General features: G+C 34.3%; 7 protein-coding genes and 1 non-coding gene across 17 annotated transcripts; 4 read left to right on the forward strand and 4 right to left on the reverse strand.

The window, feature by feature from the left end:
• Positions 1–9: 9 nt before the first annotated feature.
• LOC103861393 lies at positions 10–2,848 on the reverse strand. Of its 3 annotated transcripts, XM_009139100.2 has the most exons (7): positions 2,643–2,830; positions 2,433–2,519; positions 2,122–2,349; positions 1,878–2,033; positions 1,736–1,786; positions 1,496–1,642; positions 102–1,392 (listed from the first exon to the last, which is right to left on the reverse strand). In XM_009139100.2, the coding sequence occupies exons 1-7, from the start codon at positions 2,796–2,798 to the stop codon at positions 1,018–1,020; spliced, it is 1,200 nt and encodes a 399-aa protein (XP_009137348.1). In that variant the 5' UTR covers positions 2,799–2,830; the 3' UTR covers positions 102–1,017. The 3 variants fall into 3 exon arrangements, with proteins under 3 accessions (XP_033143980.1, XP_009137348.1, XP_033143981.1); XM_033288089.1 differs by having other exon boundaries at positions 10–1,392; positions 2,433–2,848; XM_033288090.1 differs by having other exon boundaries at positions 1,183–1,379; positions 2,433–2,848.
• A 613-nt stretch (positions 2,849–3,461) lies between these two features.
• Positions 3,462–6,738, reverse strand: LOC103861391. Of its 2 annotated transcripts, XM_033288091.1 has the most exons (8): positions 5,237–6,738; positions 5,045–5,131; positions 4,698–4,925; positions 4,459–4,617; positions 4,337–4,387; positions 4,096–4,242; positions 3,826–4,009; positions 3,521–3,754 (listed from the first exon to the last, which is right to left on the reverse strand). In XM_033288091.1, exons 1-8 carry the CDS (start codon positions 5,399–5,401, stop codon positions 3,732–3,734), a joined length of 1,044 nt encoding a protein of 347 aa, XP_033143982.1. In that variant the 5' UTR covers positions 5,402–6,738; the 3' UTR covers positions 3,521–3,731. The 2 variants fall into 2 exon arrangements, with proteins under 2 accessions (XP_009137347.1, XP_033143982.1); XM_009139099.3 differs by having other exon boundaries at positions 3,462–4,009.
• Positions 6,739–6,900: 162 nt separating this feature from the next.
• LOC103861390 lies at positions 6,901–11,560 on the reverse strand. 2 transcript variants are annotated; one of them, XM_009139096.3, is made up of 7 exons: positions 10,353–11,560; positions 9,796–9,882; positions 9,501–9,719; positions 9,239–9,394; positions 9,102–9,152; positions 8,877–9,014; positions 6,901–8,563 (listed from the first exon to the last, which is right to left on the reverse strand). In XM_009139096.3, exons 1-7 carry the CDS (start codon positions 10,509–10,511, stop codon positions 8,180–8,182), a joined length of 1,194 nt encoding a protein of 397 aa, XP_009137344.1. In that variant the 5' UTR covers positions 10,512–11,560; the 3' UTR covers positions 6,901–8,179. The 2 variants fall into 2 exon arrangements, with proteins under 2 accessions (XP_009137344.1, XP_033143983.1); XM_033288092.1 differs by lacking the exon at positions 9,102–9,152.
• A 245-nt stretch (positions 11,561–11,805) lies between these two features.
• LOC103861389 (probable aquaporin PIP1-5) lies at positions 11,806–13,498 on the forward strand. 2 transcript variants are annotated; one of them, XM_009139095.3, is made up of 4 exons: positions 11,806–12,008; positions 12,069–12,752; positions 12,863–13,007; positions 13,152–13,498. In XM_009139095.3, exons 2-4 carry the CDS (start codon positions 12,126–12,128, stop codon positions 13,394–13,396), a joined length of 1,017 nt encoding a protein of 338 aa, XP_009137343.2. In that variant the 5' UTR covers positions 11,806–12,008; positions 12,069–12,125; the 3' UTR covers positions 13,397–13,498. The 2 variants fall into 2 exon arrangements, with proteins under 2 accessions (XP_009137343.2, XP_009137342.2); XM_009139094.3 differs by having other exon boundaries at positions 12,863–13,003; positions 13,152–13,486.
• Positions 13,499–13,736: 238 nt separating this feature from the next.
• Positions 13,737–16,755, forward strand: LOC103861388 (tetraspanin-5). The gene is made up of 3 exons (XM_009139093.3): positions 13,737–15,371; positions 15,441–15,760; positions 15,878–16,755. Exons 1-3 carry the CDS (start codon positions 14,880–14,882, stop codon positions 15,909–15,911), a joined length of 846 nt encoding a protein of 281 aa, XP_009137341.1. The 5' UTR covers positions 13,737–14,879; the 3' UTR covers positions 15,912–16,755.
• Positions 16,342–16,504, forward strand: LOC117133296. Its single transcript, XR_004457097.1, has one exon. It is a non-coding gene; the product is annotated as a U1 spliceosomal RNA (small nuclear RNA).
• Positions 16,756–20,719: 3,964 nt separating the features above from the next.
• Positions 20,720–24,588, forward strand: LOC103861386. Of its 2 annotated transcripts, XM_009139092.3 has the most exons (3): positions 20,720–20,980; positions 21,345–21,427; positions 21,672–24,588. In XM_009139092.3, the coding sequence occupies exon 3, from the start codon at positions 21,744–21,746 to the stop codon at positions 24,441–24,443; it is 2,700 nt and encodes an 899-aa protein (XP_009137340.2). In that variant the 5' UTR covers positions 20,720–20,980; positions 21,345–21,427; positions 21,672–21,743; the 3' UTR covers positions 24,444–24,588. The 2 variants fall into 2 exon arrangements, with proteins under 2 accessions (XP_009137340.2, XP_033143966.1); XM_033288075.1 differs by lacking the exon at positions 20,720–20,980 and having other exon boundaries at positions 21,189–21,427; positions 21,694–24,588.
• Positions 21,068–26,956, reverse strand: LOC103861385 (E3 ubiquitin-protein ligase AIRP1-like). 4 transcript variants are annotated; one of them, XM_009139091.3, is made up of 6 exons: positions 26,106–26,955; positions 25,461–25,515; positions 25,069–25,372; positions 24,888–24,997; positions 24,734–24,803; positions 21,068–21,363 (listed from the first exon to the last, which is right to left on the reverse strand). In XM_009139091.3, the coding sequence occupies exons 2-5, from the start codon at positions 25,497–25,499 to the stop codon at positions 24,780–24,782; spliced, it is 477 nt and encodes a 158-aa protein (XP_009137339.1). In that variant the 5' UTR covers positions 25,500–25,515; positions 26,106–26,955; the 3' UTR covers positions 21,068–21,363; positions 24,734–24,779. The 4 variants fall into 4 exon arrangements, with proteins under 4 accessions (XP_009137339.1, XP_033143993.1, XP_009137337.1 ...); XM_033288102.1 differs by lacking the exon at positions 21,068–21,363 and having other exon boundaries at positions 24,585–24,803; positions 26,003–26,956; XM_009139089.3 differs by lacking the exon at positions 21,068–21,363 and having other exon boundaries at positions 24,585–24,803.
• Positions 26,957–27,119: the final 163 nt, after the last annotated feature.

The following is a 27,119-nucleotide window of genomic DNA, read 5'->3' on the forward strand; positions in this document are numbered from 1 at the left end:
TTACAAAAATATAAAGGATGATAGTTTACAATAACTTGATTGTGACATTTAAAACTTTGGCTATAATTTCATTACTTTCAGCCGTTGAAGTCAAAGACACATTTAGGGAGTGTATTCAACTAAGAGTTTTGGTTGATTTGTATTAAAATGAAAAATCTATTGTTATTCAAATGAAGATTTTAAAAAACATTTTAGAATCCAATGTTATTGAACTTGTCATTTTAACAAACATTTTGAAATCCACTGTTATTGAACAAAATTTAAACTGAAGATTTTAGAGTGTTTTAAATGTTTTGAAGGTGTTTGAGAGAGGTTTCTTAATTATAAAAATAAAAACTCAAATCCTATGATTTTAAATGAGTAAGTAGAGTTCTTTAAGAAAAATCACGCCAAATTTTAATAGAGACCCATTTTAATATTCATCTAAAATTATCTAAAAACTCACTAAAACCAAACCACTTCAAATTTCAGATTCAATACATCCTCCTCAAGCTGTTGCTGAAAGTTGTGAAGATCATATATTCTCAATTTATGTGAAACGGGTGAATAGATTCATGAAAAAAAAATATTTATTCATAAAAGCATACAAAAGAGTCATTTTGTAACACTTCAGATCATGGATCATGTCTTCTCTTCTGAAAATAAAAAAAAAATGAATCAAAAGGTTTAGTTTATAACATACAACTTACATTAAGTGGTGTTCAAATCTCCATGGAATAAAATCAATTAAATCTGAGTGCATTAACGAAGTTTGTTCCTATGAATATTTGATACTTCTGACATTTAGCTCTGCATATTTTTTGAAAAAATAATGAAATCTGAGTGCATTCATGAAGTATAAAGTAGCTTCCACAATCACTTTCAAAACAATCAATTGAATTATTCCCAATTAAACACACACCAAAGCATTCTTGAAACTCTGTTAAATCTCATTAAAGAAGTTCCAGGATCCGAACATCCATTTTATTTTCTTATACTTAAACTGAAGAAACAGAGGATACTCAGAAAGAAGAGATCTTAAACACATCCTCCTGGCCCTCCATAGTAGAGAGAGTCGAACCAAACTCTAAGTTGACCTCGACCAGGCATTACTCTATAACATTTTGGGGTGTTTGCAAAAATCATTACACGAAAACTTGGCTCTGAAAATATGCTATCATTATTACTGACCACTTCAAAACCATTCACATAGGCTGCTTTTGTGTAGCCTTCAGCCGGGAAATGCCCACTTCCCATGCTTGGACTCTTCTCATTCACTGGACTGTATACTTCTCCTCCATATGAAACCAAACCTGCTCCCTGGCCTAAGCCTGATTTTGTGAACAATGAGTTTGGCCAGTATCCAACCATTTCGTCGTGTACAAATAACCACCAATTTCCTGTGACGATATCCTGATTAAACATGCAATATCACATATACTTTTACCATAGATAACCATTTAAATGAGACTTCTACTTTCACATCAGTAGGAAGGATGCCGGGTGGGATTGTTACCTTATAGATGACGATCCCTACTTCACTTTGGTGGCCATCGTAAATAGAAACTGGTTCAAGAAGGATGCCGAGTGGGACTCTTTTGCTCACTTGCACAAAACCAGGACATAATGTATTATAGCAACCTGTCTTGATAAATCCATCTGCCTGTTTTAAATCAAAGAATACACAAGACATACCATGAGAATAAAAGAATCAAGATGTTATTAATAAACCTCTTAAGAGTTTTTGAAAACATACAGTCCAGTAGGTGTATAAGCGACTGTGATTCCGGTTCAACCATTGATAAACCTGAGGGACATTTTAATATAAGAACTAATGTAATTTAAAAAGTGAAATATCAGAAAAATCAAATCAAAACCCAAGATCCTTTCTGACTTACTATCCATCCAGCTCTAATGCTTTGAAACTGTTCTTTAGAGCCGCCGGCAATAAGCATACTCGCAGAACTGAATTGAGTGGGTGAAACTTTTGGTTCCCAAATGCTAAGGTTTACCTTTGCTCCATAATTTTTATGTCCGTAGTCAGCCATTGCAAACTAGTATACAATGAGAAGAAATAATTAATTATTGTAGGTGAGATATTGCTCTACATGAAGTACAAAAGAATGTATTAGCATTAAGTACATGAAAACCAGTTAAATCAATGTTCTTATCCTTTGAAGTAACATATGTTGAATATTTGGACCCCGTAGATTTCAAACGCTGAGATAGTATAAGATCTTCATGTGTGGTCCTCTTAACAATCACCGTCCCAAATGGACAACTAATGCCATCTTGTCGAAACGGCGTGGAACCACCATTCTTTGAACTGCTATTGTTTATTGTCCATTTAGGTATATTTCCAGGCCTCAACTGCACATGGTATGTCAATCCATATAGAAACTTAGATCCTTAGGAGTTTCTATTATGGAACTTCTTATATATAAGACTAAAACCTGAATAGTATGGTTCTTGAGGAGAGGATGATCAAAGGCAAGCTGCTTATTAATGTCGATGCAATCCAGTATATCACCATGCTCGGTCTGTGAGAAATGAAATGCAACAAACTTGATGTGATCCAAAAAGAAATCATAGTGATTCTGGTCGCATAAACAACCAAAACCATATATGATATCTATCATATTTGTAGAAAGGCTAACTTTTACCTGGAAACTGGTGACTGCAGGTTTATTGATAGAGTTGAGTAAACTAACGAGTTCATTTTCCTCCATTTCGACTGGCATTGTTCTGTCACTTTTGGCAACTACAATGAGAGCTATTGCTGAAAAAGTCAGCAGAAGAAACGTTGCAAAGGAACTCATGGCAGTTAGACAACGAATCTTTCTTTAAGTAGTCTTTCCAAGAAGATATAATGAAGCAAATCAACTGTATATGTGGTGTCACACTACTCAGAATCAACTAATTAAAGAATCAATAAACAGTGACTGGCAAATGGTCTCTAATGGAAAATCAAGGATCGTAAAGTATCTCATAAGAGGAAGGAAGCATATCCATTATGTAAAGATGTCCCATATTTTTTTTTGTTCAAAAGATGTCCCATATCTGAAACCATTAATAAATAGATAATAAAAAAAATCTAAGAACCATTAATAAAAGGGTAAATTAGCCCAATAATCAAAAAGAGACAAACAAAAAAAAAATAGCTCTCTGTTTTTAATATAACAAGCAACCATTTAATTGTTGTATAATTGAAATTGCCTTTGCCTTTTGCGTATGTTTACAAACACTAAGAAAAAATAAATAATAATATGTGTTTCAAAAATAACACTACTAAATTTGTATATAAACACTAGCAAATGAGACTTCTATTTTTAATATAATAGACTTGACATAAACATTCCATATATTATAGGTAGGTTTAGTATACGTAACCGAGAAAAATAATCTTCATAGGATTAGCATTTTATATGAATGATAGTGATTCATAGGAAGAAAGTAAGGCAGTTTAGAGGATATGAATAATCTACATAGGACTAGTATTTTATATTCCAGGTGAGTTTGCACTCAACTCCAAATAAACAGTAAAATTGGTGCTTGATAGACCATATGTAATGCTTGGATACACTTCAAATATCTAAAGATCCTGTCATAGCTTATCTAAATTCTTAAGACCTTCTGACTCTTCAGATGATAATTGCCCTGTGCAACCGCCAGGACCACCATAGAAAACAGCTCTTATCCAAGGATCATCATCATCATGAATAAACTTGGCCTTATAACAATTTGGACTGCTCTCATGTGTCTTTATAGTATAGATCTGTGGAATCAAAGCTTCTCCCTTTCCATCAATGATTTCAATACCGTTTATAAATGCTGCTTTTCCCATACCTTCATTTGGGAAATGCCCACTGCCCATAAATGGACTCTTCTTTGTCAGTGGACTGTACACTTGACCTCCCCACGATGCCTTATCCGTTCCTTTAGCTAAGCCTGAAGCTATGAATAATGACTTTGGCCAATACCCAACATTCACACCACCAAATATAAACCACCAATCTCCTGTAGCATGATCCTGTTCCCGGCCGGTTTTAAAAAAAAAGAGATGAATATCCAAATGACTTAGGAAGAGATCACTAGAGACTATGGAGCCTTTTTTACCTGATGCAAGCTTAATTCCATCTGGTACTGTGTACCATCATAAATCGAAACTGGTTTAAGAAGGACACCAAGTGGTATCCTCTTACTGACTTGCACAAATCCTGGACATCTTATGTCGTAGCAGCCGGTTTTCTTATATCCATCGGCCTGTTTCAACCAACCACCAAATACATAGCACTAAGACACCATGAAGGTTATAAATATTAGCCTAAACACTTTGAAGAGTTTCTCAAAAACTTACAGTCCAGTAGGTATACAAGTGAATGTGATCTTGGTACAGCAATGGATTGACCTATAGTATTCCAAACATTTTTATCAAACTTGTAAGAAACTAGTACCGAACAAAGAAGGCACTAGGCTTACCATCCATCCAACTGAAATACTGGCGAGGTTTTCAATAGGACCTCCAGCAATAGCCATGGTTGCAAGACTAACTTGATCTTGTGACACTTGTAGATCCCATAGGTTAATGTTTCCTTTTACTCCAGAAACAGTGCTATATTCGTAATCAATTGTTGCAAACTAATATCCATATAAAACAAAGACAATAAGAAAACATAAGCAGAAAAATGGTCGTTGTGACTGCATAGTAAGGTTCTTACATGATGTCCAGTTAAATCGATGTCATTTCCCTCTGTATGGACATGTCTATGTCTGTTGAATCCAATTGATTTCAGATGCTGCACGTTTAACAGATCTTGCATTGTAGTCCTTTTAACAATTACGGTTCCATCTGGACAGCTTATGCCCCTCGGCAGAAGCTGCAGGGGATCAAGTTTCTGTGAAATATTTTTGCTTGTGATCCATTTAGGTACACTTGTAGGCTTCACCTGAATAGACATCAATGCGTTCGAAAATTCAATCATTCACTAGCGAGCTTTAATATTTGTATAATATAAAGACTTCATCTCTGATAAATATAAAGAAAACTCTGTAGTTAGCAAAAAACCTGAACAGTGTGGTTTTTGAGCAGATGATGATCAAAGGCTAGTTGCTTGTAAATGTCGATACAATCAAATATTTCACCATGTTCAGTCTGCTCCAAATGAAAATTGAAAAAGGTGTATATAAGTTAAGGTACACAAATAAGATCATGTCAGGTTTCTTCAACGTAATGGAAAGCATGTATGAAGAAGGCAACCTTGAAACTCTTGATTGCTGGTTTGTTGATAGCTTTGAGTTGCCTCTCAAGTTCTTTTTTCTCTTTTTCTGATAGTATTGCTCGTCGATCTCGAGCTGCTTCAGCGACTATTATAAGAGGGATTGTTAACAGAAGTTGTAACACAAAGTTGTTGAAGCTAGCCATTAATTCTCCAAATTAAGATCTTATCTTTTCTTCTGCAAGAAAATGATATTCTTTATAGTGAATTAAAAGAATCTGTTATAATGAGCAACTTAATATTACAATTAAAATTGTGATTACAAGTCCAAGGAAAACCCAAAAACTGTCAAAGAAAGTTAAAATCTCTATAACATTATTTGAGAAGTCAGTTTCATATGTGTCACGCTCACATTAATTCTCACGATGGTTGATTACATAGATACCATTAATGAACTAAATTGTTTTATATATGATTGATATTAATAATGTATTTCCTTTTTTCATAAAAATATTTTAGTTAACTTTTTAATTTAATTTTCCTTTTTGAATCTCTATAACATTATTTGAGAAGTTAGTTTCATATGTGTCGCTGGTTGATTACATAGATACCCTTAGTAAACTAAAATTTTCATATATGATTGATACTAATAATGTATTTCCTTTTTTCATAAAAAGATTTTAGTTAACTTTTTAATTTAATTTTCCTTTTTGAAAAACAAATAAATAAATAAAGAAATATTAATAAAATATAAACATATAAATTTTAAAATATAATGAACTTTAATTATTTTCTAAATTTACCTAAAACAACCTAAATAAAAAGGAAAATCTATAAACTTTTAATATATATATATATATATATATATATATAACGTGGATTCACAAAAATTGTAAATATAAATTATTTTAAAAATATTCTTCTAAAACATAATAATATTTTTTACTTTGAGTATTAACTTTAATAGATTTTATTGGTATTCATTTTTAATAATAAGATTTTAGTTAACTTTTTAATTTTATCCTTTGGAGAAACACAAAAATAGAAAATAAATATTAATAAAATATAAACATAGAAATTTTTTTGCAAAGAAAATTAATTATTTTTCTAAAAACCCATAAAGAAAAATAAAAATATTTAAGCTTTCACTGTATATGTATATATAACGTAGCTTCACAAAAAAATTGAAAATATAAATTCTTTTAGAAATCTTCTTCTATAAAATTATCCCCGTTTTCATTTCGCAAAATTTTGCTTATTATCCATCTTGCCGTAACATTATAAATTGTATTGTTACTTTGCTACCAGCCTACCATCAAGATAAATCTGATAATATTTTAATTTAAATATAATAACTTTAATATTTTTATTGTTATTTCATTTTTTTTATTAAAACTTTAATAAGCTTTTTAACATAAATTTTCTTCTTACAAAAACACATAAATAATGAAAAGGTATATATATACATAATAGAAATTATATAGATTTTATATATAGTTTTTTTATTCTTTGTATTCATTAAAAACATAAACAAAAAAGAAATATATATAAGCTTTAAGATATACTTCAAAATAAAGTAAAAAATAAAATAATATAGATATCCAGGATATATTCAAAAATAATAATTTTATTATAAATATATTTTATACTAAATGATTAAAACTAATTTTTGACAACATAAACTGATTATATAATATATTTTTTCAAAAACAAACAATTAGATTTTGTTACTATTTTAATGTATTTTAAAACCAAATAAATGTATTAATATGTAAGGCTAATAAACAAGAACAAAAATATTTTTATGATGAATATTAGTTTGAATAAATGATTATAATTTTAATAAAAAAACATTATCATATAATATCATTTTTATTTTTATTTTTATTTGATAATTACTAACTTAAAACTGAATAAACAATTCAAACAATGTTAGAATGAAAATTTTAATATGAGTTTTTGGTGTAACTTTCTTATGAATCAATAATCAATACTAACAATGTTATTCTTATTTTAGTCTAATTGTAATAAAATCTTTTGAGTCATTTGAAAAAAAATAGAACCCAATATACCAAAACATAAATAAGCAAACTAATCAAAATATGAAGAATCAAATAAAAAAATTGTTATGATTTAATTGTTTTATATATCCATAAATGTGTCTGAACTTTAAAAATAATACAAGTTATGTTTATGGAATCTTGATTTAATATATTTTTCCTATTTTTTCTAAAACAACATATATCAAATATACGAATTTTATAAAATATATGTGCAAATTAAAGTTTATACCCGTGCATGAGCACGAAAAAATCACCTAGTTATAATAAATTATCAAACTTATTTTATCTTGGACTTATATTATTAACGGTCACAGAAAGTTCAAAGGAAAAAAAAAGATCTGAAATTTAATTCTGTATATTAATACTGAAAAAAATACGTTTCTCCTTCAGCTATAAAATTAGCTAATGCTAATCTATACAGAAAATTAAATCTTGTAAGAATTTCTACTTGCGTCCAAAAGTAGGTAACTTGCTATATAGACTAGAAACGTAAATAGAATGGTTTTTGAACAGAGGATGATCAAAGGCGAGCTGCTAATAAATATTAATGCTATCTGTGTTAAAAACAAAAATGTTAATGCAATCAAATACATCACCATGTCCAGTCTACAAATATGCAAAGAAATAAACTTGTTCTGATCAGAGAATAAACCAAATATGTTTCTGATAAACCAAAGCAATAAACTAGCCAATGCTCAAAACTTCAAAAGCAAGCAGATGGGGCTTATTGGAGGAAATCATGGCAACTAATATAGTGCCAAAAAGTTAATCCAAATACATAAAAAAGTGCCAACAATACTTTTGTAATTCACTTCCTTCCTAAAGGGACATTTTGTGCTACGAGCTCGACGGTAAACGTTACGGAGATGAGTCTAAAAGAAGGAAATTACATAATTAATAGAGTCTAGAAGCATAAGGGTGTTAATCAGTGCATCCTGCAGGTCCTCCATAGAATATAGCCCTAGACCAATACTCACCACGACGTGATATCGTTTTGACGTTATAACAAGTTGGACTGCTTGCGTATACTACTAAATCTTTTGCTGGTGGCATCATAACTTTTCTTGTATAACGATCGATCACTCTAAGACCATTGATATAAGCTGCTTTTCCGAAATCATCTTGCGGGACAAATCCACTTCCCATGATTGGGCTTATTCTATCTTTATCTGCACTGAAAACTTCTCCTCCCCACCAAACATGATCTGCACCCTCGGCTAAACCACTATAACTGAACAATGGATTTGGCCAGTACCCAACTGGCTCCCCCTTTAGCACATACCACCAATCTCTTGTCAGACGTTCCTGTTTAAACCAAAACCAGTAAATCTTCGTTTAACAAAAAAAAAATGGAAACCAAATTAATAAAAACATTTGTAATTTTTTTTGGGTTTGGTTCGATTTAGTGCAATTTTATCTGATAAAGCCAACTCAAAACTGATTTTTGGTTTATTCTAATTGGTTACACTAAACTAATTTTGTACATTTTAATTTTGTTGGGATTTAAGAAAACAATACTCATCGATCTATTGAGAAATTTTTACTTCATGTTTTTGGTGAAAAATATCTAATTTCCACTTTCGATATGGGAAAATTTGAGAACATTGGTGCTATATACCTGATATATGCTGATTTCTAGATGAAATTGTTTACCACCATACTTGGAAACTGGTCTGGCAACACTTCCTAGTGGGAACTTGCGGCTCACTTGTACGAACCCGGGACATAATGTATTGTAGCAACCTTTCTTGTTTGCCTGTTTTGAATAAAAAAAGACTGATTTTACCAGTGTAGATGGACCATATGATGAAGTCAAAACTTGTAATATTTTTGAGAAACTTACACTCCAGGCTATAAATAAGCTACTATGATTATGGTTCAGTTTCGGGGACACCTGGGAGATATTTTCTTTTTATGTCAAATTTATGGTTTTTATATCATTATGAAATTATTTTAAGTAAAAATTGGATTTGGACTTACAATCCATCCAGCTGAGATGGTCTCAAAGTCTTCTCTACTGCCACCTTGGACATATAAACTTGAAAGACTATATTGATCAGGCTCGACTTGGGGATCCCATACATTAATGTTTCCCTTTCCACCAAAATTGAGTGCATAGTATTGAGCAACGGCAGTCTTAATATAATCAAAAGAAAAGGAAAAAAATTATAAGCACACGTTAGGGACCTTAGGGTTTTTCTTTTAGGAGGCCTCAGCTATGTGAACAAGAAATGATACTTACATAATGACCAGGTGGATCATCGTTCCTGTCCTTTGAAGTTGGTTTCAATCCTAAGGATTCTAAACGTTGGAATTGTATAAGATCTTCAAGTGTAGTTCTTTTAATAATCACAGTCCCAGGTGGACAAATTATGTCTTCTTCTTGTCGAAATGGAAGAGAAGTTGATTTTTGAGAAGTATTGTTATCTCTTGTCCATTTAGGTATAGTTGTAGGCTTTAACTGCATATGATATTTGAATCCATTAGAAGAAGAAAAAATCTGTAATAGGTTTAACTTGTGTTTTGTAGAATAAAACCTGAACAGAATGGTTCTTGAGCAAAGGATGATCAAAGGCTAGCTGCTTATGAATGTCAATGCAATCCAGTATATAACCATGTTTGCTCTGTCGAAATACAAAAGGCAAAGAAAAAGGTAATGTGCTCTGAAATGACTTCGATTGTTGCACTTAAAAGACACATGGTTGGTCCAAATACAACAGAGACCCAAAGTGAGGTTAAAAGTTATAGCCATTCAGTTTTTTTTTTCTTATACAAAATGCAAATATCTTTGGTTCTAATCAATTAGTATAGTTTTTTTTTTAAATAAGTCTACAACATCAAAACTGCTTTGTTTAAAATATTGTATTGTTGAAATATGATTATTTTTGTTCCTTCCTACAATGTAATTGCGCTAATTCATTAAATATCTTACATAGATATATTTCCTATAATTTTTATGTTTCCATTCCCAAAAACTGCTTTTAAACAGTGATTGTACATAGAAAGATAACATAAGTTTCATGTTCAACATTTTCTTGTTAATTTTATTAAGAAAAATATCAGAAGGTTAAGAAAACAAAGGGCTAAGTTTTACTTGGAAACTTTTGATCGCAGGTTTATTGATATGGTTGAGAAGTTTCTCCAACTCTCTTTTCTTCTCTTGAGATGGTATTGTTTTTCGACTCTCTGTAACTAAACTGATGAGAGTTATGGTTGACAAAATCAGCAGAATAAACTTATTGGATGACCTCATGGAAAATCAACTATTTTAAAATATATTTTACAAACGATGAATGACGAAGCAGAGCAACTATGGTATGTATTTTTTGGGGGGGTAAAACTATGGTATGGACTTTATGTAGGATATATCCTACACTGATCTGAAACCATTAATAATATATGATAAAAATCTAAAAACTAACTAAATAAAATCTGAAAATATTGAACTAACCAAGAACCTATAAATAGTGTCTTTTACGCTTTTGTGGATCCTGAGGCGAAAGTGATGTACTAATAAACTGCAAAAAGATTATTTTGCTGTATTTCGTGCCTATAAAAGTATTTCAAATAAATGATTAAAAGAAATTAAACAGAAAAAGAAAAATAAATAAATGATTAAAAAGCAAAAATTAATGCAAAAGTGAATGATACAAAATTTCTACTATTTTCAATCACACTTTTACTTTTTATAAATCATAATATCTTCTTAAATCTGACTTTAGTTTATCGGAACCAATCCAACCCCAAACTTTCACTAACAAGAGTTTCAATTTGGGTTTGCTTTATTCACATACTACAACATATTTCAATCATTTGCCAGATTAGGCAATAGTGATGAAGCATTGGTAGCTAAGGCATCAACATTTTCGATGATGGCTACTTTGATTGTAGGCCAGTATTGACGATCGATATGAGGTGTATTCTGCGCTGTATGATAATAATATCATTTAAATAAATTGATAGAAACGTAATGTTGGATATGTCCATTTCATTTGAGTTGTAATATATTTGGTTTTTAACAATTATATAGATGTTGCGGTTGCTTAATCTTATGTCCATTCGTTTTCGCTGTTGTCCAGTCCATTTCATCTACCTACATCCACTGATTGTTGCCAAATGATTCTAACTTTCTAAGCTTAATAATGTTCAAAGACTAAACAAACCATTTATCCCCAAAAAACAATTAAACGTGTTTAAAGTCTTACATGTTTACAAAAAAAAACAAATAATGATAGCTAAACAGTCTTTACGAAAATGCAAAACATCGAAAACATACTTGTGTGCAATACCATTACCATATTGCAAATTAACATGGACTACCATAAATCTTAGGTAGATATCAGTTATGATAAACTAATTAAGTTATCTAAGTTATCTATTTTTTTAACACGACTAATTAAGTTATACTTCATCCGTTCCATTTTAATTGTCTATCTAGTGCTTATACACACAGATAAATTGAAAAATCTTATTAATAAATTTTGCATTGAAACTCTAAAACAAAACTTATTTTGAAACTAAATTTTTTTCTACAATGACAATTAAATCGAAATGGAGGGAATAAGAGCTGTCTCCAAGACACTGCATTTTTCTCTACTTATATTCACTGAATTAATTCTTATCAACTCATGTTAAAGAAAAACTCTTATGAACTTATATAAACATTTGAAAATAATAAGAGAAATTTTCATGGTTAATAACTACATAGAAGATTTGGAAATTGCTCAGTTAGCAAACGATTAGCTTATAAATGGAAAAAAATATTAAAATCTAGATATTTAATTGTTTGTTTAAATGGACCCGGCTATAAAAGCAGAGCCTCAACGTTTCACTTACTTCCATTCCATAGTGAGAGAGAAGAGAAACAATGGAGGGAAAAGAAGAAGACGTGAATGTGGGAGCAAACAAGTTCCCGGAGAGGCAGCCAATCGGTACGGCGGCGCAGACGGAGGGAAAAGACTACAAGGAACCACCTCCGGCTCCGTTCTTCGAACCAGGCGAGCTCAAGTCGTGGTCCTTCTACAGAGCCGGCATAGCCGAGTTCATAGCCACTTTCCTTTTCCTCTACGTCACCGTTTTAACAGTCATGGGGGTCAAGAGAGCTCCCAACATGTGTGCCTCCGTGGGTATCCAAGGCATCGCTTGGGCTTTCGGCGGCATGATCTTCGCTCTTGTCTACTGTACTGCCGGAATCTCAGGAGGACACATTAACCCGGCGGTGACATTCGGTTTGTTCTTGGCGAGGAAGCTTTCTTTGACAAGAACTGTCTTCTACATAGTAATGCAGTGTCTTGGAGCTATCTGTGGTGCTGGTGTGGTCAAGGGTTTTCAGCCACGGCCATATCAGTCTAATGGAGGTGGAGCCAACTTGGTGGCTCATGGCTACACAAAGGGTTCAGGTCTTGGTGCAGAGATCGTTGGAACTTTTGTCCTTGTCTACACTGTCTTCTCAGCTACTGATGCTAAGAGAAGTGCTAGAGACTCCCATGTCCCTGTATGTTGCTAAAACTCTATTCTTCTTTGATATTTTTGTTATTGATTTTGATTTATATTATTGGCATAGAACCTAACTCATGTGTATTTTGGTCGTTGGACATTCTGAAGATCTTGGCTCCGCTTCCAATTGGGTTTGCTGTCTTCTTGGTGCACTTGGCCACTATTCCAATCACTGGAACTGGAATTAACCCGGCCAGGAGTCTTGGAGCTGCCATCATCTACAACAAGGATCATGCTTGGGACGACCATGTAAGTTCCTTTTTTTTAATCACATTAACGGTTTCACTAAGTGTGATAGTTGTGACTTACATCAAATACTGAACTTTATGAAAAAAAAACTGTTACCTGAGTTGGTAACTAGATCGAGTTTGAGATTCTTCTGTTTTTATATCTGCAGTGGATCTTCTGGGTCGGACCATTCATTGGTGCTGCTCTTGCTGCTCTGTACCATCAGATAGTCATCAGAGCCATTCCTTTCAAGTCCAAGACATAAGTCTTCCCACATATTATTTGATCATCATCAAGCTAAAATATGTATCAATATTTTATTTTATGTGCACTCCTCTTAGTGATCTCATATATATGTCTCTTGTGTGCTACTACCTTATTCTGCCACTGGAGTTCGATCTTGTAACATTGTAAATGTGTAATTTATTATGTACCAATGGAATTATATCTTGTTACATTGTATTATTGTATATGTGAAAGTAACTATGTCAACGGAATTGTATCTTTGTTGGGCTACATTCTGAAAATCTGATATATCTTGGTTGATTCGAGGTTGGAAATGCAGAGTTTATGCCAGGCTTGTAAGAAGAAAGACTTAGTTGATCTTTCTTTCTTTTTTGATCGTCATGTAGAAAGTATGGAACATCGTTAGAAGACGCTCAATTTCTTACCTTTCATTAGGTTCTAATTCTAGTAGGTGCATGCATTAGGTTCTTGATCTTTGAGCTTAAGCTCTCAATGTTCAAATGCTTTGTTTCTGTTCCACATGTTAAATTTTCAGTAACAGAACCAAAGAACCAGAACTAGTTGCATCAATCAAATGTTTGATGCTGCATCAACTGTGCCACGAAGGTGTGAGAGTTCAGCTTGAGCTTGACCGTAAAAGCTAAGATAATAAGTACTTATTGCTTTTCTCCTATATTAAGTCGAGCCATTTATACTTATCTGACAAGTAATGATCAGAATTGTTTATTGTTTTATTCGTGGAAAAAAACACTAACTTTCTACCAAATCCCGAGAAATGAGAATTAACAATGGTAATCTAGTGGATTAAATGGCTGATATAGACAAGAAAAAAAAAGTTGATTAGCATCGAATATCTGGCAATTCAAAGACAAAACCTTTAAGAAATGAATTTAACAATGATGATGTAATTGATAAGTATAAAATATTTTTGATGATCAAATTTTTATCTTACATGTTGAAAGTTTGAACTGTTGTGTCCACGTAAATTCAACTTAATTTAGATGAATTCATGAACCAAAATGATATAAAGTTGGGCGGGGAAGTTACTTAATGGTTAAGAAGTTTGGCTTATGATTATCCCACTTTGTGAAGTATGGACTCCTTTATCGATATTGGAGCTGAGAGATGTTTCTTAATGGCCAAGTTCTAACCAAGAAACATAAAAGCCTAAATTGAAGAAAAAGTCTCCCAACCAACATTTTGAATTGTTATGAGATAAAGCTTCAAATATCATAATCTACGAAATAACAAAAAAAAATATATTGAGAAAAGGTAAAGCCACTCATCAAAATTCCAAAGTGGTGAAAATAAAGCAAGTGAAGACACATACATTATCACATAAAAAGTAGCATACACCAAGAAGTTAGATAAAAAGTTAAGAGAATAATTTTATCAACTTTTTTCTTTTGTTTTCTCTCTAAGTTTTTTATTTGAAATTTGATCATAATGTACGTGTGAATGTGTATATACCAACAGCAACTTTTTATTAGTTATATATTAAAAATGTCTAATATAAAGTGGCTGAAGCATATGTGATTAAGATATATAGAGAGAGAGAGACAAGCCAGCAAGAAAAATTGAGTACAAACACACACACACACACAAAAGAATAACTCCAAATTTTTAAACAACAGTAAAAGAGAGAGGGGAAATGAACAAAATGAGCAATACAGTGATAGGATTCTTGAACATCCTAACACTAATCTCCTCTATAGTTATAATAGGATCAGCTCTATGGATGGGTAGGAGCAAGACAACATGCGAGCATTTCCTTCAGAAGCCACTTCTGGTTTTAGGCCTAGCAATCATGGTCTTGTCACTAGCTGGTCTGATAGGAGCATGCTGTGACGTAGCTTGGGTCTTGTGGGTGTACCTCTTCTTCATGGTCTTCATCATAGTTGCGCTCATGGGTTTGACCCTTTTTGGGTTTATTGTAACTAACCATGGTGGTGGTGTGGGTGTGACTGGTAGAGTTTATAAAGAGTTTAAGCTTGAAGAGTATCATCCATGGCTTAAAACAAGGGTAATGGATGCTAATTATTGGTTGACTATAAAGACTTGTCTCTTGGGCTCACTCACTTGCTCTAAGCTCTCTTTTTGGACTCCTATTGATTATCTCCAAAAGGACTTGACTCCTCTTCAGGTACTCCTTTTATCTATGTTGCAATTAACAAATACTTGTTTCGGATATTAATCACAGTTTTATATATAGTCTGGCTGCTGCAAACCACCAACATCGTGCGTATACAACACGGAGACGCCAATACAGCAAGAATCCGATTGTTACCGGTGGAACAACGCTGCGACGGTGCTCTGCTACGACTGTGACTCGTGCAGAGCTGGCGTTTTAGAGACAGTGCGGCGTGATTGGCATAAACTCTCTATAGTTAACGTAGTCATTGTTGTCTTCCTCATCGCCATTTACTGCGTTGGTTGCTGCGCGTTTAAAAACGCCAAACGCCCTCAACATTACGGTTTTCCTTATGGACGTTACGGCATGTCCAAGTCTCGACCCGGATGGGATCAGTCTTGGTGAGATTTAAAATATATTATTTACATCAATGTTTTGTTTTGTTTTATTTTATTTTATTGAAAGTATACTTTTTATTTACTAATGCAACCAATGATTTTTTGTTTCGTGGAATGTAGGGCGAGGTGGTGGCGCGGTGGAGATCGGTATTAGTGAAAAATTATGTAATGTGTTTTCGAGTTAGTGACTCAACTTAAGTCTTGGCCTCTTAATTATAAATACATATTGTACAAGAGAGCCTAATTTTCATTTATGATGTTGAAAAAAATTAGATTAACAAAGAGATGGTAGCAACGAAACATAGTTAAAAATCGCATAGTACTGCAACATGTTTAATTTAGCATACCATGGCTAAGACATTGATCATGAGTATATCATGGTAAAATGGGTTATCTTTGGGCAAGTCATGAGGAGGGCCTTAAGTTGAGGCCCATCTAGGTATAAATCTAGGGTTATTAATAAAATCACGAAAACCCTGCCTTGTAGATAACGTCTGCAAACATTTCTCCCATATCGGAAGCTTCACTATATGACACTCGTCCATGGCGTAGTATACAATAAGAAGATGGTCGAACTTTGAAAGATACTTACCTGGACGGGGTCGACTCTTGATCAAGAAGTAAAGTGGCCTAAGTTAGTGACTTCCATTGCACATTAAGGAAGGGTGCTTAGCTTAAAGTCTTCCCAAGTGGAAGAGCTTGCGTCATAATTTGTGGCAGTGGAGGCCTGCGTTCGCGCGGCCTCTTCCAATTTTAAAAGTTCAAATTTTGATCAAGAGGTCTAAAAGATTGTATGGAGCTTAAAATCCTCAGTTTCTACCATACCGAGAGCCTGGTGTTTATTTTTGTCAAGCAAAGAGGCTGATGCTAGAATAAGTTCTTATCTCAGATCTAAAGAAAACAAATTTCGTTTCTCTGATTATGAAATGCTTGACAGCTACTTGGTTGCATGGTTAGTTTGTAATACCAAAATGACTTAATTGTAAGATTTTTTTTTTTTGCTAATTTCAATACAATTTGTAACTCTTAAAGCTTGACGAGCTCTCTATTTAGTATCGGCGACCCAAACAATGCCAAAAAGTTCTGTGACACATAAGTAAAAGAGTATCAAAAATGAGTTCATTCCCTCATCTCCTTCATCTTATCATTACCCACGAGCTAATTAAGCATTGAAAACATGAAAAATCACTTGTTGTAACATGTTATATTCTTTGGCTAAACCATTATCACTTTACTTTGATGGTTTTCACGTTTGAATGACTGTGATTTCTATTTCAGGCTTTGCCAGAGAATATAAAATGTTACAACAAATATGAATCATTCCAACTCCGCAAAATGTGGTTTAGTTCTGGTTTTGACCTATTTGGTTCGTGGCTTTTAAAAAGCTTCCTTGGTTTAGAGAGCAGAGAGACTCAAGAAAAGGAGAAAATGTTTTGTTAACAACTATGCGAAAGTTTTAAATTCGAATAAAAGAAGCCACGAGTAGACAATACTGACATTGCATTAATAAAGTAACATCAGAAGTGAACATCAATGAGGATGGTTCAGTTTAAATTACACTTTATTAATTTTTCTTTAAAAAAATAATTTTAAAGTTTTTAGTTAATCTTTTGTATTTGGACTTCGGTGCATAACGTGCAGTTTTGTCGACATGGAGTGTTTTTATTTATAGAAGAGAACTAATTGGATAGTCTTTGTAGTCTGCATTGAGATGACACTTTATTATTTGGACCAAACGATGTTGAAATTATTTGAACCAGCTGATGTGCATTATCTAAATTACACTACACATGCATAGACGAGAACAATTTGATTTAGGAATTATGATTTTGAATTTATATGTTGGAACGATGTTGAAATGTTATTTAGTATTTGTGACTGTTATAAGTAAATCTTAAACCATAGAAAATGGGACATAATAAAACTGTTCATAATAATTATCAGTTGTACAAACTGTTTGCAGTAAGAAAATGTTCCCATCATATTCACAGGCTCCAATTTAAGGTATCATATTTGTGACTAGATTCAATGACAATGAAATGAATACAATTCATTGCAATATTGTCAGCAACATCAGACCAATTAAATTCTGATAAGTCCAATCAATATGTTTTGTAATGAAAACATGAAGTAAGTTCAAACTTCTTTACATTTTGGGTGTGATTGGTGTCTAAGTTAGTGAGAATATATATTATAGAAAATATCGTAACTTAACTTTATTTATCTCTTTTCTCTTTTATATATTTGTATACTTACTATATTTAGAAAAAGATAAATATATTCAAAATAACATGGATAAAAAATTAAAAACCATAGATGGATCGTTGTGGTTGGGCTAATAATGAATATACTATAGTAATGTTTCAGAACTCTCTGTGCAGAGCAGCCACCAAACCACATAGAAAAAAGGATCTTAGTTCACACCTTTGTTTTACGCTATTGCAAACTAATCCGTGGTACTACAAATGTAATTTATTTATTTGGTAATAGTAAAGTTTCATATATCTTTTCTGTATTATTTTAGTTCACTATTACCAAAAAGTCAATCATGCATGTTGTTGATGTTGTATTATCATAAGGTACATGTACAATTCGGACGCATTCGTTGTATGGTTCTGCCGTGTGCGCAGTATTCATTTTACTATATAATAATTGCTCTTCTCGCAAATGCGTCCTTTTCAACATTTCAACAACAGATAAATGTGTACTTAAAGTTCAATTAAGCTCCATAATTGATAGGACTCATTTGACGTTACCCGTTTTGGTTTAAACCAGTTTTCTTTCTTCTTTTGGATGAAGCTAAAGCATTTTGTTTTCAAAATTCTTTAACCTAATTATGGATTCATAAGGATTGTGATGCGAGTGTTGGAGACGCGTTGATTTGGAGCCGTAGATGAGTCGTGTGAAATTGAAGTTGTGGAAGGAATCAGGACAGTTTGTTTAACATCACGTGAGGGTACGTGGGGGTGGGGGGAGTGAGCATGTACATACAAAACTGTGTGTTTGGAGCGACTTGAGAAGCAACAAGAGATACATCGAACATCATTCGGTCTACCATTAAAAATAGCACACCCTTTAATTTGTTTTGTTACTACCAAAAAACACACGACTATTGCCCATAATTGATTTCATAAAGTATCTTAATTGTATAAGCATCTTAGCGTTTTAAGATTCGAATTAGGGTAGACATTAGTTCATTATCATACGTTTAATATTCAAAACCTTTTGCAGATTGAGCCAATCCCAGATTATGCGTTTTCTTTGTTAATCAAAATTTAAGCAGTGTTCCCAATTTTAAGGCTTTTCACAAATGTATACATTAATAAGACAGCCCTTTAATAAATAAATACATGAATCCTAAACATAATTTATTGGACTTTATTTTGGAAATGTAATTATTGCTTGGAAAAGCAGAGAATTAAGCTACGTTCATGGGATGGTCCTACGTCCTCAATCATTGAAACCCCCAAACCCACCCTCCCCCCCAGGCGAAAACATTGGTCGTCAACACGTCTAATACAGTAATACTAATTACGAACCGAATTTCATTTATTAAAACGTCGAAACTTATTAGTTGCAAGGGATATGAATGATAAAACTTCATTATAAACTATAGACCCAAAATCAGTTCTTTAATCACCTTTGCGTGTCAACTCCGAACTGGCTTGAACATTAGTTTTAGGATAACTAACATGAACTAATCCAAAATGAAACAGTCTCTTAATTTTTTTTTTTGTTACAACAGCCTTTAGTTAGCACTATATATTTACAAAACAATTTAATATTTATTTTATATATGAATTAGTCTAAGTAAAACAAAACACAACAAAATCTTTAAAATCATTATTAATAAATGCACATTATATTCAATCAAATCATATGTTATGTCAAATGGAAAAACAAATAAATAAGCATACTTTAAATAATAGTAATAAAATATATCCAGACCATTATAATATGTTTTCATATTATCGATCGTGCCATTATACCGAACGTGTGATCGATCTATCTATATGAATTGACCCGACCGTTAGTAGGGAAACTAATTAACAAAGAAATTATCTAACTAATATACTATAGTTTATTGTAATGCAACTATTCACGATTCAGCATAATAATATGAATAAACAATATTGATTTATCTACAGTACTTAGTTTCGTATGGTTGTTCATCAAGACGCCCTACCATATTATTACATTTCTAATGGAAACATTCACGCAACGATTTCATCAACTTCATGGCTTTTGGTCTACCACTTGCACGTCACAAAACGATTCCTTTTGTTGTGTCAACTATCCATCAGCATTTTAAAACTTGCATTCGTCATCAATAATGTATACTCTTCACATTTAAACACAAAACAATTATGTATACAGTTACAAAAAAAACAACTATGTATATCCTCTTTATGGTTAATGAATACTCTTTATGGTGGAAACATATATCTTAAATAGTTTAAATTTCATTATCAACAAGATAGCAGACACAAAAGGCACACTGACGCCCCATACAGTGGCGGAGGCAAGAAAATATTTTGTTGGGGGCATAAATATTAAATGGACTTAAATATAATACTATTTTCTAAAAATTTTAAGTGGGTTTACAGTTTAAACAAAGATATGGGGGCAACAAATTTTTTTGAATGGGGGCATACAGATTAAAATTCAATAACTTACACTAATTTTCAAATTTTTGTTGGGTTCAGTGGCCCCCATCTTGATGCATGTGGCTCCGCCACTGGCCCCATATCCTGGTAAGTGGAGGGACGTGACTATGATGAACGGTGAAAACCTCTGTTTCCTCTAAAACAGGAAGACTAGATTTATGAAATTTTCTTACCAGAATCATTGTTCATCAGAATCAAAAGAAGAAGAAAAAGACTGTTCAATAAGAAAATGACTTGTGATGTGGAGCCCATAAGCCATACCTAGTTTGAGCTCTCTTCCGTTTAGGTCTCAGTTCTTTTTATTTAAAATTCTTTTTAACTTCGAAATTTCACTTCTCCCAATCTCTGTCTCTTCTCTTCCTCCTATGAACAAATAATATTTCAAGAAAATATATAAGCAAATCTCTGAAAGAGAGAGAGACTGTGTGATTCTTTTGAGTGATTTGACAGTGCCCATGTTTCTGTATATTGGATAAGGACCCCTTTACTACTTATTATTCAAAAAACAACTTACTCATTATCTTCTTTGCCTCTCACTTACTTCAAACTCAAAACGGTAAGCCTCCTCTTCTTGGTATTATGAAACATTTCATCTTCTCATCTGGGTTTTGATCAAAATTCAATCTTTCTTTGAATAATTCAATTATATAAAAAAAGATCTCAGCTTTTGTCTCCTCTGTTTTTTATTCCTAATAAAAATCCAACAAATAAATGAGAGTCCTTATCAAAGTCTATCTGTAAAATGGCAATGCATTCGTTTACTACTACTATTACTCTATGAAAGCTCCTTAGTGTTCCATTCTCTCTTGAAAGCTTTCTCCATCTCTCACTTTCATCTCCTTTCTCATTGACTGATACACTCTCTTCAACGTATCCACACACGTCGTCGTTTTAATCCAAGCTATCTTCTTCTTCTTCAGGTGGACTTTCAACCAAACCCTATAGAATAGAAAGAGCTCAAGATGGTCTTGTTGGTGATTTACTGTTCAAGACGCCGAGCTACGTAAGTTTTCTCAGATCTAAATCACTATGGACGAATAAGAAAAAAATAAAAATAATTATTTTATTTCCCTTTCTGGTTAGATCTGCAATGTTCTCAAATCTCAATTATTTGGCAAGTGTTATTGTGAAACCATCATGTAAAACTATTCACACTGAACTAAGAAAGTTTCCTTGTAGGCTTCATGTTCTGTCCAAATCTTGCATCTTCTCATGCTTTTGACTTTTTTTTTTGTTTCCCATATCAGATTAGCTTTGATGGATTTATAGGCTGCATTAATGGGATTTGATAGATTGTCAATAAAAGAAAGTTTGTGGTTATGGATTCTCGAGGTGACAGTTCCAGGCTCGGACAGTATCCGACAATGTCTTCATCTTCCTCAACTGCTTTCTTCTCAGCCAACCAATCTCCTTCAAGATCTCACAAAATCCACCAAGAGCTATCCGAATCAACTCGGTCTGATGCTCATTGTGACAGCTTCGATCCTCTTACCTCCAGCTCTGGCTTTCAAGACCCTGAGCTCGAGTTACAGCCTCCTCAATCTCAGAATCTTGAACCTCATCATAACGCTTACACACCTTCTAGGTATACTCAGACATCTTCTGCGTCGGTTTCTTACAACAGGGTGAGATGTGGCGACGTGTTCTTGGGGTTGCACGGACAAAAACCTTCTCTGCTGCGTTTCGCGGACTGGCTCAGAGCGGAGTTAGAGCTTCAAGGGATGAGCTGCTTCATGTCGGACAGAGCAAAATGCAGAAGCTCTCGGAAACAGAGGATAGTCGAGAAAGCCATGGACGGTGCTTCCTTCGGAGTCATCATCCTAACGAGAAAGTCCTTCAAGAACCCTTACACGATCGAGGAGCTCCGGTTTTTCGCCAACAAGAAGAATCTAGTCCCTCTCTTTTTCGATCTTTCTCGAGAGGACTGTCTCGTGAGAGACATAGTGGAGAAGAGAGGCGACCTTTGGGAGAAGCACGGAGGCGAGCTGTGGGAGTGCTACGGAGGGATTGAGAAAGAGTGGAAAGAGGCGGTTAACGGGCTATCGCGCTTTGATGACTGGAAGATTGAGGCTCATGAAGGTAACTGGAGAGACTGTGTGTTCAGAACGGTTGAGTTGTTGGCTACGAGGTTGGTTGGGAGGAGAAGTGTAGTCGAGAGGCTGGCGAAATGGCGAGATAAAGCGGCGAAAGAGGAGTTTCCGTATCCGCGGAATGAGGGGTTCGTTGGGAGGAAGAAGGAGCTCTCAGAGCTGGAGTTTGTTTTGTTCGGAGATGGAGAGGATTACTTCGAGTTAAAGGCGACAAGACCGGCGAAAAGAAAGAACAAAGTTGTTTGGAAAGAGTCAGAGAAAGAGATTGAGTTAGTTAAGAAGACGAGGAGGAAGAAGAAGAAGAGATCGATGAAAATCATCTGCGGGAAAGGCGTGGCGTGCGTCTCGGGAGAAGCAGGGATTGGCAAAACCGAGCTGCTTCTCGAGTTCGCTTACAGGCATCACCAGAGGTACAAGATGGTTCTCTGGATAGGTGGCGAGAGCCGTTACATCAGGCAGAACTATCTTAATCTTTATCGGTACTTGGACGTTGACGTTGGGGTGGAGAATTTCTCCGATAAAACGCGGTTCAAGAGCTTCGAAGAGCAAGAAGATACCGCGGTTTCGAGGATAAGGAGAGAGCTGATGAGGGACATACCCTTCTTGCTTGTTATCGATAACTTGGAGAGCGAAAAGGACTGGTGGGACTCGAAGCTTGTGATGGATCTTCTCCCCAGGTTCGGAGGAGAGACTCACATTTTGATATCTACGCGTCTCTCCAGAGTTATGTACATGGAGCCGTTGAGACTCCCTTACCTCTCTGCCGCTGAAGCGATGGCATTGATGCAGGGGAACGTTAAAGAGTATCCGGTTCAGGAGATGGATGCGTTGAGAGTGATTGAAGAGAAGCTAGGGAGGTTAACGCTGGGACTAGGTATCGTGGGAGCTATATTGTCAGAGCTTCCTATAAACCCGACCCGGCTTTTGGATACTATAAACAGAATGCCGTTGAGAGAGATGTCCTCATGTAGTAGTGCGTTGAGAAGAAGAGTGTTTCTGTTGCAGCTGTTTGAAGTGTGTTTTTCGATCTTCGACCACGCGGATGGACCGAGGGGTTTAGCTACCAGAATGGTTGTCGCGAGCGGGTGGTTAGCTCCGGGGCCTGTACCAGCCTCTCTATTAGCTTTGGCTGCTTATAAACTCCCTGAGAAGCACAGAGGATGTCTGTGGAGAAGACTGAGACGAGCTATAAGCTGTGGTTTTGCGTCTTCGAATTCGAAAAGATCAGGAGCTGAAGCTGCTTCCATGTTGCTTAGGTTCAACATCGCTAGAGCTAGTAACGTCAAGCTAGGGTTTGTACAGATACACGAGCTTGTGAGACTCTATGCGAGAAATAGACTGATGGTGAACGAGACTGCTCCTGCGATGGTTCGGGCTGTGATAAACAAAGGCTGGAGCGTTGAAACCGCGGATCAGATATGGGCGGTTTGTTTCTTGCTCTTCGGTTTCAGCAACGAAGCTCCGAGTATTCAGCTGAAGATAACAGAGCTGCTGTTTCTTGTGAAACAAGTAATCTTGCCTCTAGCGATTAGAACCTTCGTGACGTTTTCGCGGTGCGGTGCGGCCGTGGAGCTGCTCAGGGTCTGCACAAACGCGCTAGAAGCGGCTGACCAAACGCTGGTTAAGCCGGTGGAGAAGTGGTTGGACAAGTCGCTTTGTTGGAGATCTGTTCAGACAAGTGCTCAGCTAAACCCTGTTCTATGGGAAGAACTTGCTTTAGCTCGAGCCACCGTGCTAGAGACGCGAGCTAAGTTGTCTCTACGTGGAGGGCAGTTTGGTGTGGCTGATGATCTAATAAGAAAAGCAATCTTCATCAGAACTTCTATCTCGGGTGAGGATCATCCTGGGACTGTGTCGGCTAGAGAGACATTGAGTAAGTTAACGAGGCTTTCATCTAATGTTCATCAGAGTCACAACACTTCACCGTAATAGATAGAGATAGGTCTTTAGGGCTGTTTTCTTGTTGTAAAAGTTAAAGGTTAAGAGTATCTTTTTTTTTCTTTTTCATAATCATTATTTTAGACATAGGAATTAGATTTATACAGAGGGTAATAAAATATAAGTTCTGTCTGCAGCCTAATGTCTTCTTGTCTCTGATGTAAATTAATCAAAAGATTGGTAAAGAAAAGAACAACCAAAAGGAGAATTCAAAGCAACAATGTTCATCATGTTCCACAACACTATCACCTAATGCTAAGTCTAAATCAAATCTTATGTACCTTTCTTCACACTTCTTGTTCCAGTTTCTATGTTTTTTCTTCTTGATTATGATTCAGGGAGTACCAACTCCTGCCAAAAGAACAAAAGAAACATGCTCTATAGTCATGTGACTCGAAAAATCGAAAAAGGCGGTTTTTTTTTACCGAGACAAACCTTGTTACAAACAGGACAAGACTCGCTTCTTTCCATCCATTCAAGAATGCATGCGAGATGAAAATCGTGGCGACATTTCGTAAGCAGTCTCGGGTTCTCTGTTTCATATTCTACAAAAAAAAAAAAAAAATCAAATGAAGAAGGAAGACATTTAACAAAATGTATGTAACTTTGAATGTACCTTCTAAGCAAATTGGACATTCGTCTATGGTTTCTCGATCCTTTTTCTTTAGATTAATATCACTTTGATCACCAACATGCCATGTTTGCTTCTCTGGAAGAATGTGTTTAGCTTCTTGGCTGGAATTGCTCTGAGTTGTCGGCAATTTTGATTGATCTCTGGGCGAGAATGATACAGGAAGAGGAGGTTGAAGCGGCGCAGTGTATAGATTAGAGGCCAAGTTTCTATCTACTGCTCCAGTAGGTACCACAGAGGAAGGAGAGGTACGAGATAAAGGAACATGCTCATCTATACCTCTTAAATTCTGCATAAAGAACAATAAAACATCAAGAAAACAAAACAAAACAAAAAATAACAACTTTTAGTGAAAAACATTTAGAAAGAAGCTTTACTTCAGGTATGATAGGGAAACAGCAGCAGCAGCAGCCCATTCTTTAGGTTACAAACCTGACCAAATAAAAGAAAATTTGTTACTTACAAATCTCATGATCGTACTTGGTAACTGAGAAACCATATTAAACACTTCAATGTAACTTAGCTTTGCACTAACAATGAGATCATATCCAAAACAAAAGGATATATTAGGAGATTAAAATTTTAAAACAATAGAATTGTATCTACATCAATACTCTCAAGCCTTTGTAAACTCTTGTGTACTAAAATTTGTTGGACAAGTCGTGGAAAATCATATGATCCAATTAAGCTTGATTCAGCTTCAAAGTAGGTTTAATATAAACAGAGATACTTTCCAAAAAAAATCTAAACCCTAATAAACGAAGAACAGAACACGGAGAGATCATAAAAAGAGAGAGTAGAACCAGAAACTAAACAAGTTGCTTAAAACAAAAACAAAAAAAAATTTCATAAATCTATCAAACAGAGCAAACCAGTAGAGGAACAAGAAGAAGCGAACAAACAGAGTTCGTGATCATACCAAAACAAATATAAAGGTACTTCTTTTGTAACGTAGAAGAAGAGCAAGTTACATGACTAAAAAGTAAAAACTTAGATCCTATCTTTTTATTAAAAATCCTTACTTTGGTTAGGATCCTGGAAAGCTCTTGATGTTTTGTGTTGAATTAGGGAGAGAATGGCTGAGACGACAGAGGCGACTTTAATCACGGATGAATCAAATTACATTAATTTAATGGGTTATTTTGGTTGTTAATCAAACTTTTTGTATTTATATTCAGAAATTCACAAACCATATCGTAAAAGGAAACTCCGGGTTTTTATTCAACTAAAGTAAAAAAGACTTCGTATTCTTTTGGATACTAATAAGTAATAAGCATATGAGTTCGAGATAATTGATTTAGAAGCATTAAGTTTCATATAAACTATGCTTTTAAATCTTCAGGAGTAACAAAAAAATTCAGGTCAAGTAAATCAGAAAACAGAAAGATACTGGATATGGATCCCAAGATTTAAAACATTATCTACAAAGAAATTAATATAATATCTTGGTGGGGTCAAATAATTAGATTAGTGAAATATCTTTCATAAAATTGTTTAAATATTTAATTTAAAGCTTTGATACAAAGATTTTTGTCCTTAGAAATATCTCATTTTTTAAGTGAATTGACAGAACTTAAAAATATGAACTTCAAATTTTGAAATTGCTTTTGGAGATTCTCTTAGTTAACTACATTAATTCTCTGTGTTCAGGAAGGGAATCTGATTGCATTGTGTCTGGGACAATAAACAATTAAAAGTCGTTCTTTGATGTATTCATCTTGCGAAATAACAATAATTAGCCAAAAGAAACTCGGAAATACCAAGTCTAAACTCTTCTCACCGTTTTCGGGCATCGATACAACCATTGTGGGAGAACGAACGGGATAAGGTCTCCTTGTTCGGTGTATTGTATGCATTTTTGAGAGAAATAACAGCTCTCGGGTCGTGAGCGGGAATCATAGTGCGACCGTCGCTTGTAAGTTCGAACTGATTATAGATCACAGACTTACCGTTGTGTAAGTTAATATATAGCAAGCTTTTTTGTTCCATGCTCCAAAAATAGGCTGTTTTCGCATCGAAGGGGTTTATCGTCATCG

Source organism: Brassica rapa, chromosome A03, assembly GCF_000309985.2.
Source record: "Brassica rapa cultivar Chiifu-401-42 chromosome A03, CAAS_Brap_v3.01, whole genome shotgun sequence".
NCBI classification, from domain to species: Eukaryota; Viridiplantae; Streptophyta; class Magnoliopsida; order Brassicales; family Brassicaceae; genus Brassica; species Brassica rapa.